This window comes from Symsagittifera roscoffensis, chromosome 7 (assembly GCF_963678635.1).
Source record: "Symsagittifera roscoffensis chromosome 7, txSymRosc1.1, whole genome shotgun sequence".
Taxonomy (NCBI): Eukaryota; Metazoa; Xenacoelomorpha; order Acoela; family Convolutidae; genus Symsagittifera; species Symsagittifera roscoffensis.
Genome location: NC_087068.1, coordinates 25694188 through 25709636, shown reverse-complemented (window position 1 = coordinate 25709636; position 15449 = coordinate 25694188). Strand labels below are relative to the sequence as shown.

The following is a 15449-nucleotide window of genomic DNA, read 5'->3' as shown; positions in this document are numbered from 1 at the left end:
GAAAGTATTAATAATTTGAATTTAAGGTGGTTGCTTATTTCAGCCTCTTTGATCACCGGAACCATTGAGCATTTTTTTGTAAATTATATTTATTTAAGCAGCGAAGCCGAAATTTTTTCGAGACGTGCAATCACAGGGCATGAAGTTTTTTTCTTGATTTCAACGAGAAATTAAACCAATTTTTTCTTCGCGCTTTTTTTGTTCTCTCTGCAACTATTTAAGATATAAGATTTAAATCCGGGTTGACGTCCATACAAGAAAAATTCTTGTCATACAATTTCATATATGGCGCCTATGAAAAAAAAAGTTATCTCACAACTTTCAGACAAAATTTCAAAAATGTTTGAAAGATTTTTGATACAGATTTATGGTCTATTCGACGCTTTTGAAGCTTTGTGGTCTTTGTGGTCTTTTTTAATAAAAAAACGTTTATCATACAATTTTCATTTATATAAATTCATAGTTAGCGTTCTTTCGTGGAAAAATAAATTGTTAATAGACCATTGCAAATCCTTTTTAGGTGAATATATTTGAGTTTAATTTGTGTTTTTGAATATTGAGAGGGTTATGACTGTCGACATTATTTTTTGACATTTAGTCGAAAAATTGCTGATTTATAATTTTCATGTATGTGTTTCAGAAATCACTTGAAAATTTCAGAAATTAATTAAAACGGATTCTAAGAAAGTCAATTGAGCGTAATATGAGATTTTGAATGTTGAAAAAATTTTGCAATACTAAGAATTATATTAAGACTACTTTTTTAGTTATGGTAAAAAAAAATGCTTGTCATATAATTTTATGAGCATTTTATGATAAACATTTTTCCAGAGAAAAACTAAATAGAAAATAAATCATTCGAAACCTATTAAAAGAAAATTTCAATGAGTATGAAAATTTTTTTGAAGATTGCGAGCAATTTTTTTTTGTCAAAAATTTAAATTGTTTTTTTTTGTCGAAAAATGCTTTTCGCATAGTTTTCATATATTAAAACTGTATGATACGCATTTTTCCACAGAAAAAAAACTTTTGAAACTTTACATAAATACAATTTTAGCTAAAAACATATGAGTTAAGTTCAGTCTTGTTAATTTAGAAGTTGATGCTGGTTATCAAAAAAGTGATTCTTAAATTTGTTGTAAAACACTTTATGTAGAATTCTCGTACTCTGCAGCCATTGGTTGAAATTAAAAAAATATATATATTTTTTTTCACTCCGTTGTTATACCATGCATAGGATTTTACTTTGATTTGCTTCTGAAATCTTTTTCTGTCAGAGGAAGTGAGGAATGCGAAATCTTTTGTACAAAATACAGTAATTTCCAATTTCTTGAATTGCTGAAAGTTCTTACCGATACTTCCTGTTGTAAGGCGAGTTGTTGGCGAGTGTTTCTTCATTTGCTGCACAAAACAAAAGTTATTGCCATTTAAAAAATTTCAGCTCATTTTGGTCCTGTTTTTGAAGAAAAGTGTTCTTTTGCCTATTTTTAAATTAAATCGTGAGAAAAACTTTTGCTATATTTAATATTTTTTTGTTGCAACGTCTCAAAAATATTTGGTTTTGAGTATTAGGATCCTTCCACGCTCTGAGAATTGTTCCTCAAGCATAAGAAAATTTCCGCAGTCTCAAATTTTTCAGCGAGAAGGCACGTTTCATGGCTGGGTCTTAAATCTACTTGCCTCAATTCTACTTGCCAAGTTTCAACAATGCAAAAAATTCATCAATCCAATTTCATAAATTAGAAAAAAAGCTTCTTATACATTTTCATTGTAAGACTAAAAAGCTTATCTTACAATTTCATAATATGGAAAAACATTTTTATAGCGAAGTCTAGGGAAACAAGCCGACGGGACGTCGAGCCGAAGGGTTTTCAGGCCGCATTTTGACTTATTTACTGTTTTTGCGACGATTTATACGTGTTCTATCAAAATTGTCGAGTATTACTAAATGTGAACTGGGGCATTTTTAATTCGTTAAATGGATCGGTGTTTTAAATGCATTAATTACAAACTAATGAACCCTATACATAATGATTTTAAATTTGAACCTCATAAGAGATCCTTTAACTTCGTAAAATTGATGAAAAATATAATAAAAGCAACAATTGTGTGCAAAAAAACTTCCAAATTCTTTTTGAGCCCATGCTTTTTTTTCATATTTTCAGGAAACTATAGCTCATTATTTTGCCTGAAGTCCGTACTTTTGCCTTTCGGCTCGAAGTCCCGTCGACTTGACTTTCGACACCAAACTGTATTATGTTCTTTGAAATTTTCCAGCGCGGCGAACTTCTCCAAATTTTTGCTTCATTTTTTTCACTAGTAGCATAGCACCAGCTTTTATTTTAAAAACACTGATCGAGTGGTTCTCTCTCGAAGATTAATCACAAATTCAGGTCGAAAACGTACAGCTAATGTATCTTTTTTGGGACAGACTTTGTTTTCAAAGCAAATGCTTCAAAACGAGATTCATGTTCCATCTGGTGTAGAGAGAGCTTAAACCGTTTTATAAATTTGGGTTGTTTTTCGACATGCGAAGAAAGACATGGAATACTTTAGCGTGGTTTTTTTCTCTTGACACCTTTAATTTCGGATAAAATTTTGTGAGAATTTTCTTCATATATTTAAAAAAATTGGATAATATTCATTAAAAATAGGTTTCATCTGGTATTATTGCAGAATGTCCCACGTTTTGCCCCACACACATTTCGCCCCTCTTAAATAAAGTGGCACAATTCGCCCCTCACACAATTCGCCCCTAATAATTTCACACATTTCGTCCTCGCACGTTTCGCCCCTAACTTGTTACACAGTTAAGTAACGCCGCTTTCTTAATGTACATTTTATGGGCAAAATGTGCCAGTAATTTTTGAAGGGCGAAATGTGTGGGGGCGAAATGTGCCACTAGATTTGAAAGGTGCGAAACGTGTGAGGGGAAAAACGTGTGAGGTGCGAAACGCGTGAGGGGCGAAATGTGTGAATACCATTAATGCACGCTATATTTACAGTTATCCATTTCCGCATATAGGCGGCAAAACAAGCAGGTTCATAACGAGGCCAAACTGTGCACTGGATAGGCGCACAATTTTGTGTCTGTATGTTCCTGGATTCCAGAGACAAGTCCTTAAACATGTGAAAGTTTTGTCGGAACGATCAAAGGAAAGTAAAGAACAAAGAAGAACGAAGGGAGCTTTGTTATCAAAACTGTACGTCTTGCAAATCTAGCATGAGCTTTCGGCAATTTTTTCAAGCGTCAGCAAAACCATCGACAAATTGATGGACTACAATTTAGCATCAAGAACTGTTAAAAATTTGATCGCTTTCAATTACACTCGGCTTAAGTTGGTTACGCAAGAAATTAAACAACCACTTTCAGTTCCTGAAAAATGATTTTTTGAATCTAAAATCTTTTTTCAAATAGGATGTAACCAACTTCCAGATCTGAGTTCTAAGTCTGTAAACAATTAAAATTTTTGTCTCAGAACACTTTTTGTCCCGGAAAACCGTTGCGTTGTAATCAATTATTATCAAGTAAATGTCAGTGCGAATATAAGCATCATGAAAGGAAACGAAACAAAGAATCGAATGTTCACTAGTGTAAATAAACTAAATATAGATTTCGCAAGTCGATTTTCACAGTAAAGCGTTTTTTTCAATTGAACTGCACTAGTGAGATTTTTTTTGAAAAGTTTAAAGATGGAAAATGGAAAAGTTTCCTTAATCAAATTGGTTGGATACGGTTTTAATAATGAAAAAAATAATAATCTTAACAAAATCAGTGCTTGGGATTTTTGAAAATGATTATTCGATTGAACCTGTGAGCAATCCAGTGCACGCAGGAATAAAATTTTGCTGATGAATTCAACAAATTATTCTGAGCTCTGCAAGTCTTATCCCGGATTTCAAAACCTTGCTGCTTTTGAACGGGTTTGGATTGGTACAAACTTTCAGCAATTTTTCCGTAGATTTGACTACAACAAAAAAGATCAAAAGCTGTTATCAATTTGTTATGGAATTCGATTGCAAATTACAAAACACGCAATTTGATCAAGCATTGACTTCTTTATTATTACAGACAGTTGCATAGTAAATATCCGTTGAAATAAGCTTGTCTAAAAGTCATCAAGTAACTTTAAAAAGTTACATAACTTTTTTGCTGTTGTGTAAATTTTTTCTTTAATTTGCTGTTTTTGAATTTTATTCTTGACAACTCATTACGCTCGCAACTTTTGCAATATGTTCATGCAAAACGCAAATTAAATTTGATTTGAGGCATCAAATTTTTTCAAAATGATTTAGATATGTCAATTGAAACTTTTACATTGTTGACTTCAGCTTGACCGGAGATAAATATAATAAAACTGGTCTTTAAATTGCTAAAGCCTCCTCCCTTCACGAGGTTACTAGAGAATGTTCTCCTCTTTGATGTTCACCTCCCCTTCAAAAGGTTACTAGAGAATGTTCACCTCTTCGAAATACTATTTCAGCGAAAGTGAACTGAAAGTAGAGTTTTACTAATTTTTCCTTGTATGCAAACTAATTTGTTTTGAAAATTTCTTTCTTCGATTTCTACTGAAATGATTTAATTTGCTTGCTGCTTTGTCAAATTGAATGTTTTTGCTAGTTTTTTTTTCTTTTTCAGGTTCGCAGCTATTTTAGCTCAAAAAAGATAGCATGAATTCTCGGCAATTTTTTTTTAAACTTCAGCAAAACCATCGACAAAGAAATAGAGTACAATTGGTCATCAAGGACAGTTATTATTTTGTTTGTTTTTTAATTACAATTGGTTTTATTTGGTTTTCAAGGAACAAACAACCGCTTTCAGTTCCCGAAATTTGATTTTTTGGAAGAAAAAAATATATTTTTTAACGAGGATGTAATCAACTCCCAGATGTTAGGTCTGTAATCAATTATAATTTTTGTCTCGGAACAATTTTTTTTTTGCTCTGGAAAACCGTTGCAACCAAATTTTATCAATTAAAAGTCTTTGTGGATATAAGCATCATGAGAATGAATGAAATAAGAAGTTGAATGTTCACTAGTGTAGATAAACTAAATTTAACTTTCACACACGGATTTTCACAGTAACGCGTTTTTTTCTTATTGATCTGCATTTGTATGAATTTTTTGAAGATGGAAAATGAAAAAAAAAAATTTTATTAATCAAATTAGTTAGTTAAGAATTTTGTAATCGAAAATTGATTTAATACTAACAAAATCAAGGTTTAAGATTTTTGAAATTAATTATTTGATTGAACTTGTGAGCAATCCACTGCACCCATGAATAAATATTTGCTAATGAATTCAACAAACTTTTCTGTACTGCGCTCTTCCTATCCCGGATGCCGAAATGCTAGCTTCTCTGGAAGTAGTTTGGATTGGTACAAAATTTCAGCCTATTTTCTTTAGGTTCGACAACAACAAAAAGATCAAAAAATCTTATCAGTCTGTTGAGGAACTCGCTTGCAAATCACAAAATCTACATTTTGGCTATGCATTGACTTCTTTTGCATGTACTCAACAAGTCCATTTACAATAGATAGGCATATAGTAAATGTCCGTTGAAATAACCAAATGCCTATAAGTCATTAAGTAGTTTAAAAAAAGATATAAATTTTATTTTAGATGTTTTGAAACGTCGCTATATACTCGGTGTGCACAAAAAAACGTTTGAAAATTGCCATTTTTGAAATTAATTCCTGGCAACTCATTGCGCTCGTAATTTTTGAAATATGTTCATACAAATATTATGTTTAATTTGAATTCAAGCATCAAGTTTTTTCAAATTGATTTAGATATGTCAATTTAAACGTTTACTTTGTTGACCTGAGCTTGACCGGAGATAGAATTTTTAATACTGGTCTTTAAAATTGTTAAAGCCCCCTCTCTTCACCATGTAACTAAAGAATATTCACCTCCATAAAGGATTAGCATATATAAATTGTGTGTCTCTTAAGAATTTCTAAATTCTTAAGAGGTACACAATTTTTTGCAATTATAGAAGGAAGTTAAGGATATAAGGCACAGCCGCAGAATCGATTAAAATGATGCCAGAACCGCGTTAATTTTTCAAAAGAATAAGACTACCAGAGCACCACTTATGATTTTTCTAAAATGTAAAATTGTAAAATCAAATTTCTTGTAACTGCTCTAACAAAACACTATTTAAAAACTCAAAAATTGATCACAAAATAATTTTGAACTCAAAACTAAATACTGATACCCTTTAATGACACTCTAATTTAATTTATTACTCATCGCTGCTGCTAAGAATTGACAATTCACTACAATTTTCTATATCGGTAACCATTTTTGAAATAGTCAATCAATAAATTCAGCTCGGTTCAAAAATTTTAGCAGCGAATATGAAGGGGTCACATAAATTTGTTAGCCTTCATTTGAAGACGTAACTTTTTTAGATTTTGCCGTAGATTTTAGTCTAGACGAGCAAAAACGGGAATTTTAGCCAAACAAATTCAATGGGTCAACCTTCAACGCGAACAGCTATGCGGCTCTGGTACCTTTACGCTAAAATGTTTAAAAATGAGCTGAATCTGCTTTTCCTTAATAAATTTTAGGTTTCTACCACATTTGAAATGGAGACTTAGTTTCCCGGAATTTCAATTATAGCCCTACTATTTGATCCGAGCTGTATTGAAGTTTACTCCTAACAATAAGTTCCTATGAGCAGAAGTTGCACTTGGGTCTCTCGTCTCTGGACTGGACTGGTTTGGACTTGAAAGTGAGAGATGCCTCTGGACCTGTGGAGACCACTCCTGAGTAGTTCTTCTCTGCTTTGGCCAGGTGTTCTTCAACCAGTTGCGTGGCCAACATGATGAACACCTGACAAATGAACAAGTTTAATTAAAGAAAATTAGAGCTACAAAGTGGAGTGAGCATGAGAAGATGTTCTTCTTTGCTTCGAAAAGCTGTCAGGAGGGTCAATCAAGAACTCACTAAAAGAACTTCAACATCTCAGACAGGCTTTTTAAGCTGCCTTTATCCGGTGACCTTGACTCTGAAGTAACAGCACAATCAAATTTTATATTAATAAATTGCTTTATGTCGAAAAATTTCTCCAATTTACGAGAGAGTTCGGTCTTCTTGAACAGGAAAAAGTGCAATCAAAAATTAAGCGTTCCCTTGTTTCGTCACTATTGTCACAGAATCGTCTGATTGGATCTGCTCTGGCTCAAAAGCTGTATAAAGTTTTGTCATAAACTCCTCTACTAAGCAACCTAAAAAAAATTTTTTCTTTTGAAAAAGTTTTAAAATGTGACTAGGCCAATTTGATTTCAGAAAAGCTAATATTTCATGTTGTAGAAGGCCAAATCGATAGCACAATTTTTCTGCGCGCTTTTGAAAAACATTCATATTTTCCAAAGTAGTAATCAGCTCTACGTACAGTTGCTTATAGCTGACAAATAAATACAAAAAATTGGTTCAAATTGGAACAATTTTCCTTTTTTTGGAAATAAATTTGTTCGACCTAAAAAGGTCGACAAAATTTTCAAAAGTTATTTTGAAAATCCGCCTCTTTTGCAAAAAACATAGATCTGCTTCTGTTATGGATAACAATGACATCAAATGAATGATAAATGAGTATATAAAATCAGAAAAAAAACCTATTTTATCAGCACCCATGCAGTTTTTTTGATAGATGATTTTCAAAAAACTATGCGTATAGTTTTAAATCTTTGAATAAACTGATTTTGGTTTTCCGATATTTTCGAAACAAATTCAAGAAAAATTTTGCGGCATATACAAATAAGATACCTTGTGTATGTTGCAAGACTCCTTGGCACTGGTCTCCACGTAGTCTATGCCCAGACTCATGGCATATTGCAGAGCAGTCGAGTACTGAACTAAAAAGGGAAAACATATTTATAGGAGTCGAGCAAATTTGTGATGCCTCTTCGTTTTGATCCTAAGATGATTGGTTAAAATCAGATAAGCTTTACCTGCTCCCGCCTCCCCACACTAGCATTTGCCTAGTTTCTTATCTTGGTGATTATGCTATTTTGGTACTATTTTACGACATCCATTTTTGGTCGACCAACCCTAATATTTTCAACATTTGAAGCGTGCACCGAAAAAACGCACATACCTTTCGGACATGTTTTGAAATCCCCCTTGAAAAACGTAGGTTTGCCCTTGGGTTCAACAACGCTCGATTATATTTCTTGCTTGCATCTAGCGCTATTTTACTGATATCATTTCTTTTGATTCTCTAGAGATATTTTAATTTTTAATTTGACAGAAGCTGCGAATAGTTTTTGGAAACTAACGATAGAGAAAAGAAAAGTATTCCCTTTTACACGTAGAAATATCTGAACATTGACTCTTTCGAAACGTTTTTGTTGATTATGGCAACTTTTTGGTTTGTATACTCTCTGGGAAACTTACCCTGTCTCTTTTCTGTGAGGTCGTTTTTGTTTCCAATCATGATGACCTTGGCGCCCTTGGCCATCTTCATCACACTCTGGTACCACGTGTCCACATTCTCAAACGAGTTCGGATTGGTCAGATCGAAGCAGATGAAGATGCCGTCTGCATTCCGGTAGTAGCTGAATAAGTAAAATAAATTGATCTTTTCAACTATTTCCCCTTATTGGAGCAGACTTCGCATACGCTTATTAACCGTTCAGTAAGTTGTTCAGATGGTTGGAAATACTTTTATAAGATACCAAAGGCAAAAGATTAAAGAAATCCAATAATTTAAACAAGAATAGCCGGTTACTGTATAACTAGCACAGAATAGCCGGTTACTGTACAACTAGCACAGAATGTTCCGTTTCGACCATAGCTCTTTTTTTTCAAATTAGTGTACTATTTTTTTTGCGTGTTGTCAAAAAAGGATCTGACGTACAACTAAAATTTAGGCATATTCGACAGTCATAGTTATATAGGCAAATAGGAGAACAAATTTTGAGGAAAATTGACCGGAAAAACAAAAAAAAAATCATTTAAAAATTTTTTTAAATTGCAATTTTTTTCAAGTTTTTGCTTCCCAAAATGGCATCAAAATCTCCAAAAACTACTTTTTACTAGAGTAAAAGTAAAATTAAGCATGAAAAAACTATTTTAAAAAGCCTAAATTAAGCATAAAAAGCGTGCTCGCTCGCTTTACTCGATGGATTCAGTCGAAAATCTAGAATTTAAACTAGAATTTAATCAAAAATTTGATAACCGGTTTTTCTCAACACTGGGATTTTTTTTTCAAAAATTTTTTGAGGTCGTTTGAATAACGGCTGAAAGAGATTTAAATTGATTTATTACTCAACTCTCTACGGCGATTATTTGTATTAGCTAATTTGGCGTAGAAAACAAGAAAAATAGAAAAGCCCGCACTGGAGTTCCATGGATAAGAATCGATTATCGTTTTATAGTCAGTATCTATAAATTTACCAAAATAATGGATTATAACCCATCAAAAACTGATTATAATCCTAATATTTTTCATAACAATATAATCCATCTTAATAGACTATAATCGATTACATTCGATTAAAAATGAATTATAATCATAATTTTTTCTATTCAATTTAATCCATTATAATAGATTAGAATCGATTATAATGTTTTTTTTTAGAAAAAATTCTGAAATTTGCAATTTTTTTTTCAAAATTATCTCATTTCTTGTTTCGTGCAGCTGCTACGTATTAAATCATAAATTTTTACTTTTCACATAAGATTCTATTTATTTAAAACTTCTCTACTTTTTCTATACTACGTAACAACCATCTTTTAGCAACCCTCTTCCCCAGTTTACCCCTCGTCAGATTACTCCTCGCCCCTCCCCCACCCAGTTTACTCCCTCCTCGCTTTACTCTCCCCTCCTCCCGTTTACTGAACGTGCGCGGGGTAAAAAATGGAGGGATAAAAAGGTGGAACAAAAAACTTGAATGAGGGGGTTAAAATGTAAAATGGGGGTAAATAGGTGCTATCCACACTGAGTAACCCCCCCCCCCCCCGTCCTCCCCTTTCAATGGTAAACAAACTGGGGGGGGGGGGGGTTAAAGTGTAACTTGGGGGGGTTGGGTTTGGGGGTAAACTTTAGTTAACACGGGGGCGGGCGTAGGGATTAGCGTAGGGGAGTGGAGGGGTAGGAGGTTTGGGCAAATGCGGATGGGTGCAAAGTGAGGGGGATGTTAATTTGAGTAGGTTTAGATTTCGAGTAGGCCGTGACTAACGCAGAAGCGTTGCAAATTTTGCAAAAAAATAAAGATTGTAATCCGTAATAATCAATTATAATGGGTTTTGAATGTGTTTTTACGAAAATAACAGATTATAATGACAATATAATCGATTTTGTGGTCTAAATTTGCAACAATAATGGATTATAATGACAACATTTTAGACAACAATTTTCAATTGTAATCGATTATTATCCAAAACAAAACACACCCGATTACAAAGATCCTCTCCACTTTTCAAATGGTCGGAACAATAATTCAATAAATGACCAACCTTTCTGGAATGTGGCGCCCTAGCAGTGGCGCCCTTAGTGGCTACATACGATTTTATGGTGCACTCGGTTTTGGTGTTTTTTTTTCAAATATTTTTCACTAGTTCTTTTTAAACTAGCAAAATAAGCCGTGCCAAGAATCTTTTATTTCTATTAAGGAGTTACTATTTTTGTTTTTACTCCAGTTAGAGATGAAGCAGATGCTTCTTTGAGCTCAAGTTGACTGAGCTGTAAAACGTCGGTACTTTCCATACCATTGGGCTTTTTATTCGCCATCCTTACGGAAAACAGAACTAAATAACGAGAAACAATTTTGGTTTTTCTAGGTCATACCTGTGAGTTATGGCTCTGAATCTTTCCTGTCCGGCCGTGTCCCAGATTTGGATCTTGGCTTTCTTGCCTCCAGTCACCTCCAGAGTGCGTATTTTGAAGTCCACTCCGATTGTAGTGCTGAACGTCTCCGAGAAACAGTCATCCGTAAACCTGAAAAGATTTTGGAAATAAACCGGTTCTAAGTTTTCCATTCACTTTTATTCGTCATTTTTTCAGTCCATGTTTTACAATAAGAAGCAATGTGTGTCAGAACGTCAAAAAATTGATCTTATATAAAAAGTGCATTACGAAGTTTGAGACACTTTACCAATGTTACATTTAGGGAGCCACGTAAAACATTCACTTTGATTGAATTATTTTAAAAATTAATTCAAACTTTTTATCAATGGAACCGATGCAAAAAAACTTGAATCTTTTCCTTTTGGGTGAGTTTTGGTTCAGTTTCTGCAAAAATACACCATATTTAACCTGACAAAAAGTATACGTGAATCTACTCTTCAGGGTTTTTTATTATCCAAAGTCAAATCAAATCGAGAAAACTGCTCTTCACACAATTTTACATTTGTTTAATTTTGTCGGAATTATTTGAATCAGCACAAAACAAGCAATGAAACTTTCAAAAAGTTGGTTTCTGTTAACATATCTTCTGCTTTTCAGCCACTAAATATCCCTAAATCCCAACCTAGTCACAGCCCTGCTGAAAAACCTGCTGAAGTTTAAATTTGAGTCACGCTCTCAGCTTAGTTTCTTTTATTTATAAGTCAAATGTATCAATGCACTCTATACTGACTCTTTTTTTTTTAATCATAGTTGCGCCCACTAGCAATGATTGTTAAAACAGGTCAAAAAACAGTTTTTGGGCCTTTTTTGGAAAAATTTGACTATAAAATACGTTATATTGTGGCGCGCACTCCCCTTCACAATTATTATATATTGGCGCCAAAAGCGCCTTTAGAAAAATTTTAGGATTGGTCGGCCTAAAATGGATGTCATAGATATCAATAAAGAAACCCTTTGAACTCCCCCACCCCCTAAATCCGCCACTGCATATGACACTACACTCAATCCTTTAATTCTCATTCCTTGCTTCCCAAAATGTGTTCGAAACTACAAACTAAGTCATGGTTTTAACCAGATTTTCCAATCAACTTTTAACAGCAACTTTTCAAATGGTTTTTGTGCTCTGCTTTCGCGAAAACAATGAGCCGTATTTTCAATTTGTCGGCAGTATTTTTTCATGATTTTTCTTCCATTGTTTTCACGCAGTAAGAGGAGCAGTCCAAGCACATCGGCTTCCCAAGGAACAATTTTAACCCATGAATTTGAAAATTTTGTGTTTTTACGAAAACGGTTTCCACAATTTAAGAATTATTAGAGAAAATTTAATGATAAAAGCCAACCAAAAAATTCTGGAGAACTGAAAAGATCAATATAGTTGTTCTTTTTTAAGGATTTGCTTTGTCCAACAATGCTTTTACACGTCACAGCAGGGGCGGATTTAGGGGGGTGGGGGCGGGGAGGGGGCGTTCGCTTTTTTTCAGGGATTCGACCCCCTGCCGACCTAAAGGGTTCCGCCCCTTGATACTTTTTAAGAAATCCATTTTTGACCGACCGACTCTAAAAGTTTTCTAAAGGCGCCTTCGCCGCCAATATATACTTACTTTGAGGGGGCGTGCGCCAAAAAAACGCGATTTTTTTGTCAAAATTTTCCAAAAAGTGCCCAAAAACGGCTTTTTTGACCTGTTATTTCAGAAATTTGCCTGCGGTGCAGAAAAATTGGCCAAAACAGCGTCTTTTAGTACTTTAGTAGAGCTCGGAAAACCAATTTCGTTGACCTAAAAAAAAAGATCGTCAAAACTTCACATTTTTCGAAAATTTTTTGAAAATCCGCCCCGCCCCCCTCCTCGAGAAAATCCTAGATCCGCCCCTGCATCACTGGATAATGGGTTGATGATGCTAATGATATGAATCCGGCCACCAGGGTCGACGTCCCATAATTTTGTCCAGACTTTGATAATCGCGCTACATCCGGATTCACGCCCATCCTGCACAGTAGCGCCGACAGTTTTAGTCTGGAATGTCTGGACATAAAGTTGCAAAAAACGCACTGATCGTCGCTAATATCTGAACATACTGAAGTTTGGTCGAGAAAATCAGTGGACATAAAGTTGCGAAAAACTGGGTATAGTGTCGCGTAAGTCTGGAGAAAAACTTGCGAAAAGCTGAAAAATGTAAGTCGCAATTTTATGTCCAGACTTTAGCGACTGTATGTCCAGATTTTCGTTACTTTATATCCACTGATTTTCTTGAACAAAATTCAGTTTGTTCAGTTATTTGCGACCCTCGGCGCAATTTTCGCAACTTTATGTCCAGACATTCCGGACTCAAACAGTCGGCGCGACAATGCAGGATCCGGATATAGCGCGACGCTCAAAGTCTTGACATAAGTCTGGGACGTTGTCCCGGGTGGTGGGTTTTAATCATTAACATCATCAACTCATAAGCCAGTGACACGGATATAGAAGGATTGTTGAACAACGCAAATCCTTAAAAAATGAATGTCTAACTTTTTGGGTAAGCTATTTTGATCTTTGTAGTTGTCCAAAAACTTTTGGTTGACCTTAGTTATTAAATTTTACAAGTGATGATTTCTGGGTCAAAATATTATTTTCCCGCACTCACCTCAAAAATATAGATGATTTGCCTACACTCGAATCTCCAATGAGCAGAAATTTAAACAGGAAGTCATAATGATTTTCAGATTCCATTTATAAATCAGGGTAACTTGACTGATCAAGTTGGAATAAAATTTAACTTGTTCAGTATTTCTTGTCAAAAGCAGGTAATATTCGTAATAGTCAATAAGCAACCAAACAAATCTTGATTGTCTTATTATGAACGCAACTAAATCATTATAAATATATCAAATAATTCGTCAAACAAATTGTCACGAAGTGCTTTCAGTAGAATAAGGCATCATTGTTATAGTAAGTAGGTTGAGATCCTGTTTTACTTTTATTAATTCTCGTTCATCATTCTCTAGTTTTTTGCGCGCTACTGTTCCAAGGGAGACCGTACTAGGCCAGAAAAATTCAGCGAGCATTCATCGTTATCAGATGAGGGATTTTTGTTGAAAAATTTTGCGATCAAATTTAACTCAAAATCAAAAGAAAGCTGTAGTTAGAAAAAAAAGAGTCTTCCATGTTAAGAGGTAGATCTCTTGTATAACATCTGAAATTTTTTCCTGGATTTTAAAATTTTTATAATTTTTATAATGTTAGTTTGTAAGATTAGAACTGTTTGTTCACAAGGAAAAGAGCATAAATACGAGCTCTTCATGGAGAGCCGTTGTTGTTTCTCTGCTTAAGAACTTAAAGCAGGAAAATTTTTGGATATTTTTAGGGCTGAAAACTTTGTTTCAGCCTCAAGCAAAGAGAGCGGATGGTGGGTCTCAAACCATTCACCTTTCATTACGAGGCCAAACTGTGCTTTTTGGGAAATATACGTGGATTCCGCAACAAGGATTCTCCCTTTGTTCTTCTTTTGTTCTTTCATTTTTTTAAATCGTTCCGACAAAATTTAAAGATGTTGAAAGACTTGTCTCTGGAACCCAGGAACATACAGACATAAAATTGTGCGCCTATCCAGTGCACAGTTTGGCCTCGTAATGTTTGACTGAGAAGCGACTTCCACCATCGCTAATACAAATATCAAGGTTTGACTGGAAAAGCGGTCTTACCCAATGTTGAAGCCCGGTGGATTGGATCGTTCAGCATTGTAAGCGAATGTCACGTGAATGGCAGGTTAAATCTGCAGCAGCACTTGCACGACGATGCGGAATACTTTCTTCTAGTTAACAATGTGAAAATAACATTCAAAACACTGGAGCTAATTGACGTATGTCGAGTTAAATATCAAACCTTTGAAAGCTAATTTTAACCACTCTGCAAAAATAATGTGGTTTTTTGCAATATTTTTAAGACATAAATAACTTAAGAGTTAATTTGAATTGCATATATTTTATTCCCAACCCGAAAATTATTACATTATGAAAACTGAGAACTGTGCATAGATACGAAAATTAGTGCAACTTAGTCATCCGACCAATTTCCTTGAAAATAAACTTATAAATTTTGTTGCCTTATAAACAACAGATTCTCCATAGAGTTTTCCATATAACCACTTAAGTATTTTTCTATTGATCACAAAAAAATTCTTCAAGACCTTCAATTGTCGCTATCTTGCAAAATCTTGCCAGATGATCTCCATCTTCAATGATTAACGCAAGATAATCTACGTTTTGAAAAACCTTGCATAACAAGTCTATGATACAAGATCACGCACAAAAAAAACCTCGCTTGAAAGAGTTGTGCAACATCCTGCTGAGTAACCAGTAAGATTTTTATTTTGAAAAAAAAAATCGAAAAAATTACGGTTTCAACTAAATCCAAAATCTTTTCAATATAAAATTATAAATCCAGTAATTTCAAAAATAATATTTCAAACATGGAAAACCTAATAAATTTTTTCAAAATGCATGAAAAAATCTAAAGTCACTAAATTAACCATCACATCACTAAAGGAGTTAAACTTCATTTTTATTTCACTGAAGTATGATTGAAAACAATTATTCTGAATTTCATTAACAAAC

At 34.0% G+C, this 15449-nt stretch overlaps 1 protein-coding gene across 1 annotated transcript; it reads right to left on the bottom strand.

Annotated features, from left to right (window-relative positions):
- Nucleotides 1–6119: 6119 nt before the first annotated feature.
- On the bottom strand, nucleotides 6120–13696 carry LOC134851731 (uncharacterized). Its single transcript, XM_063867950.1, has 5 exons — nucleotides 13481–13696; nucleotides 10799–10948; nucleotides 8404–8564; nucleotides 7774–7862; nucleotides 6120–6840 (listed from the first exon to the last, which is right to left on the bottom strand). Exons 1-5 carry the CDS (start codon nucleotides 13564–13566, stop codon nucleotides 6679–6681), a joined length of 648 nt encoding a protein of 215 aa, XP_063724020.1. The 5' UTR covers nucleotides 13567–13696; the 3' UTR covers nucleotides 6120–6678.
- Nucleotides 13697–15449: the final 1753 nt, after the last annotated feature.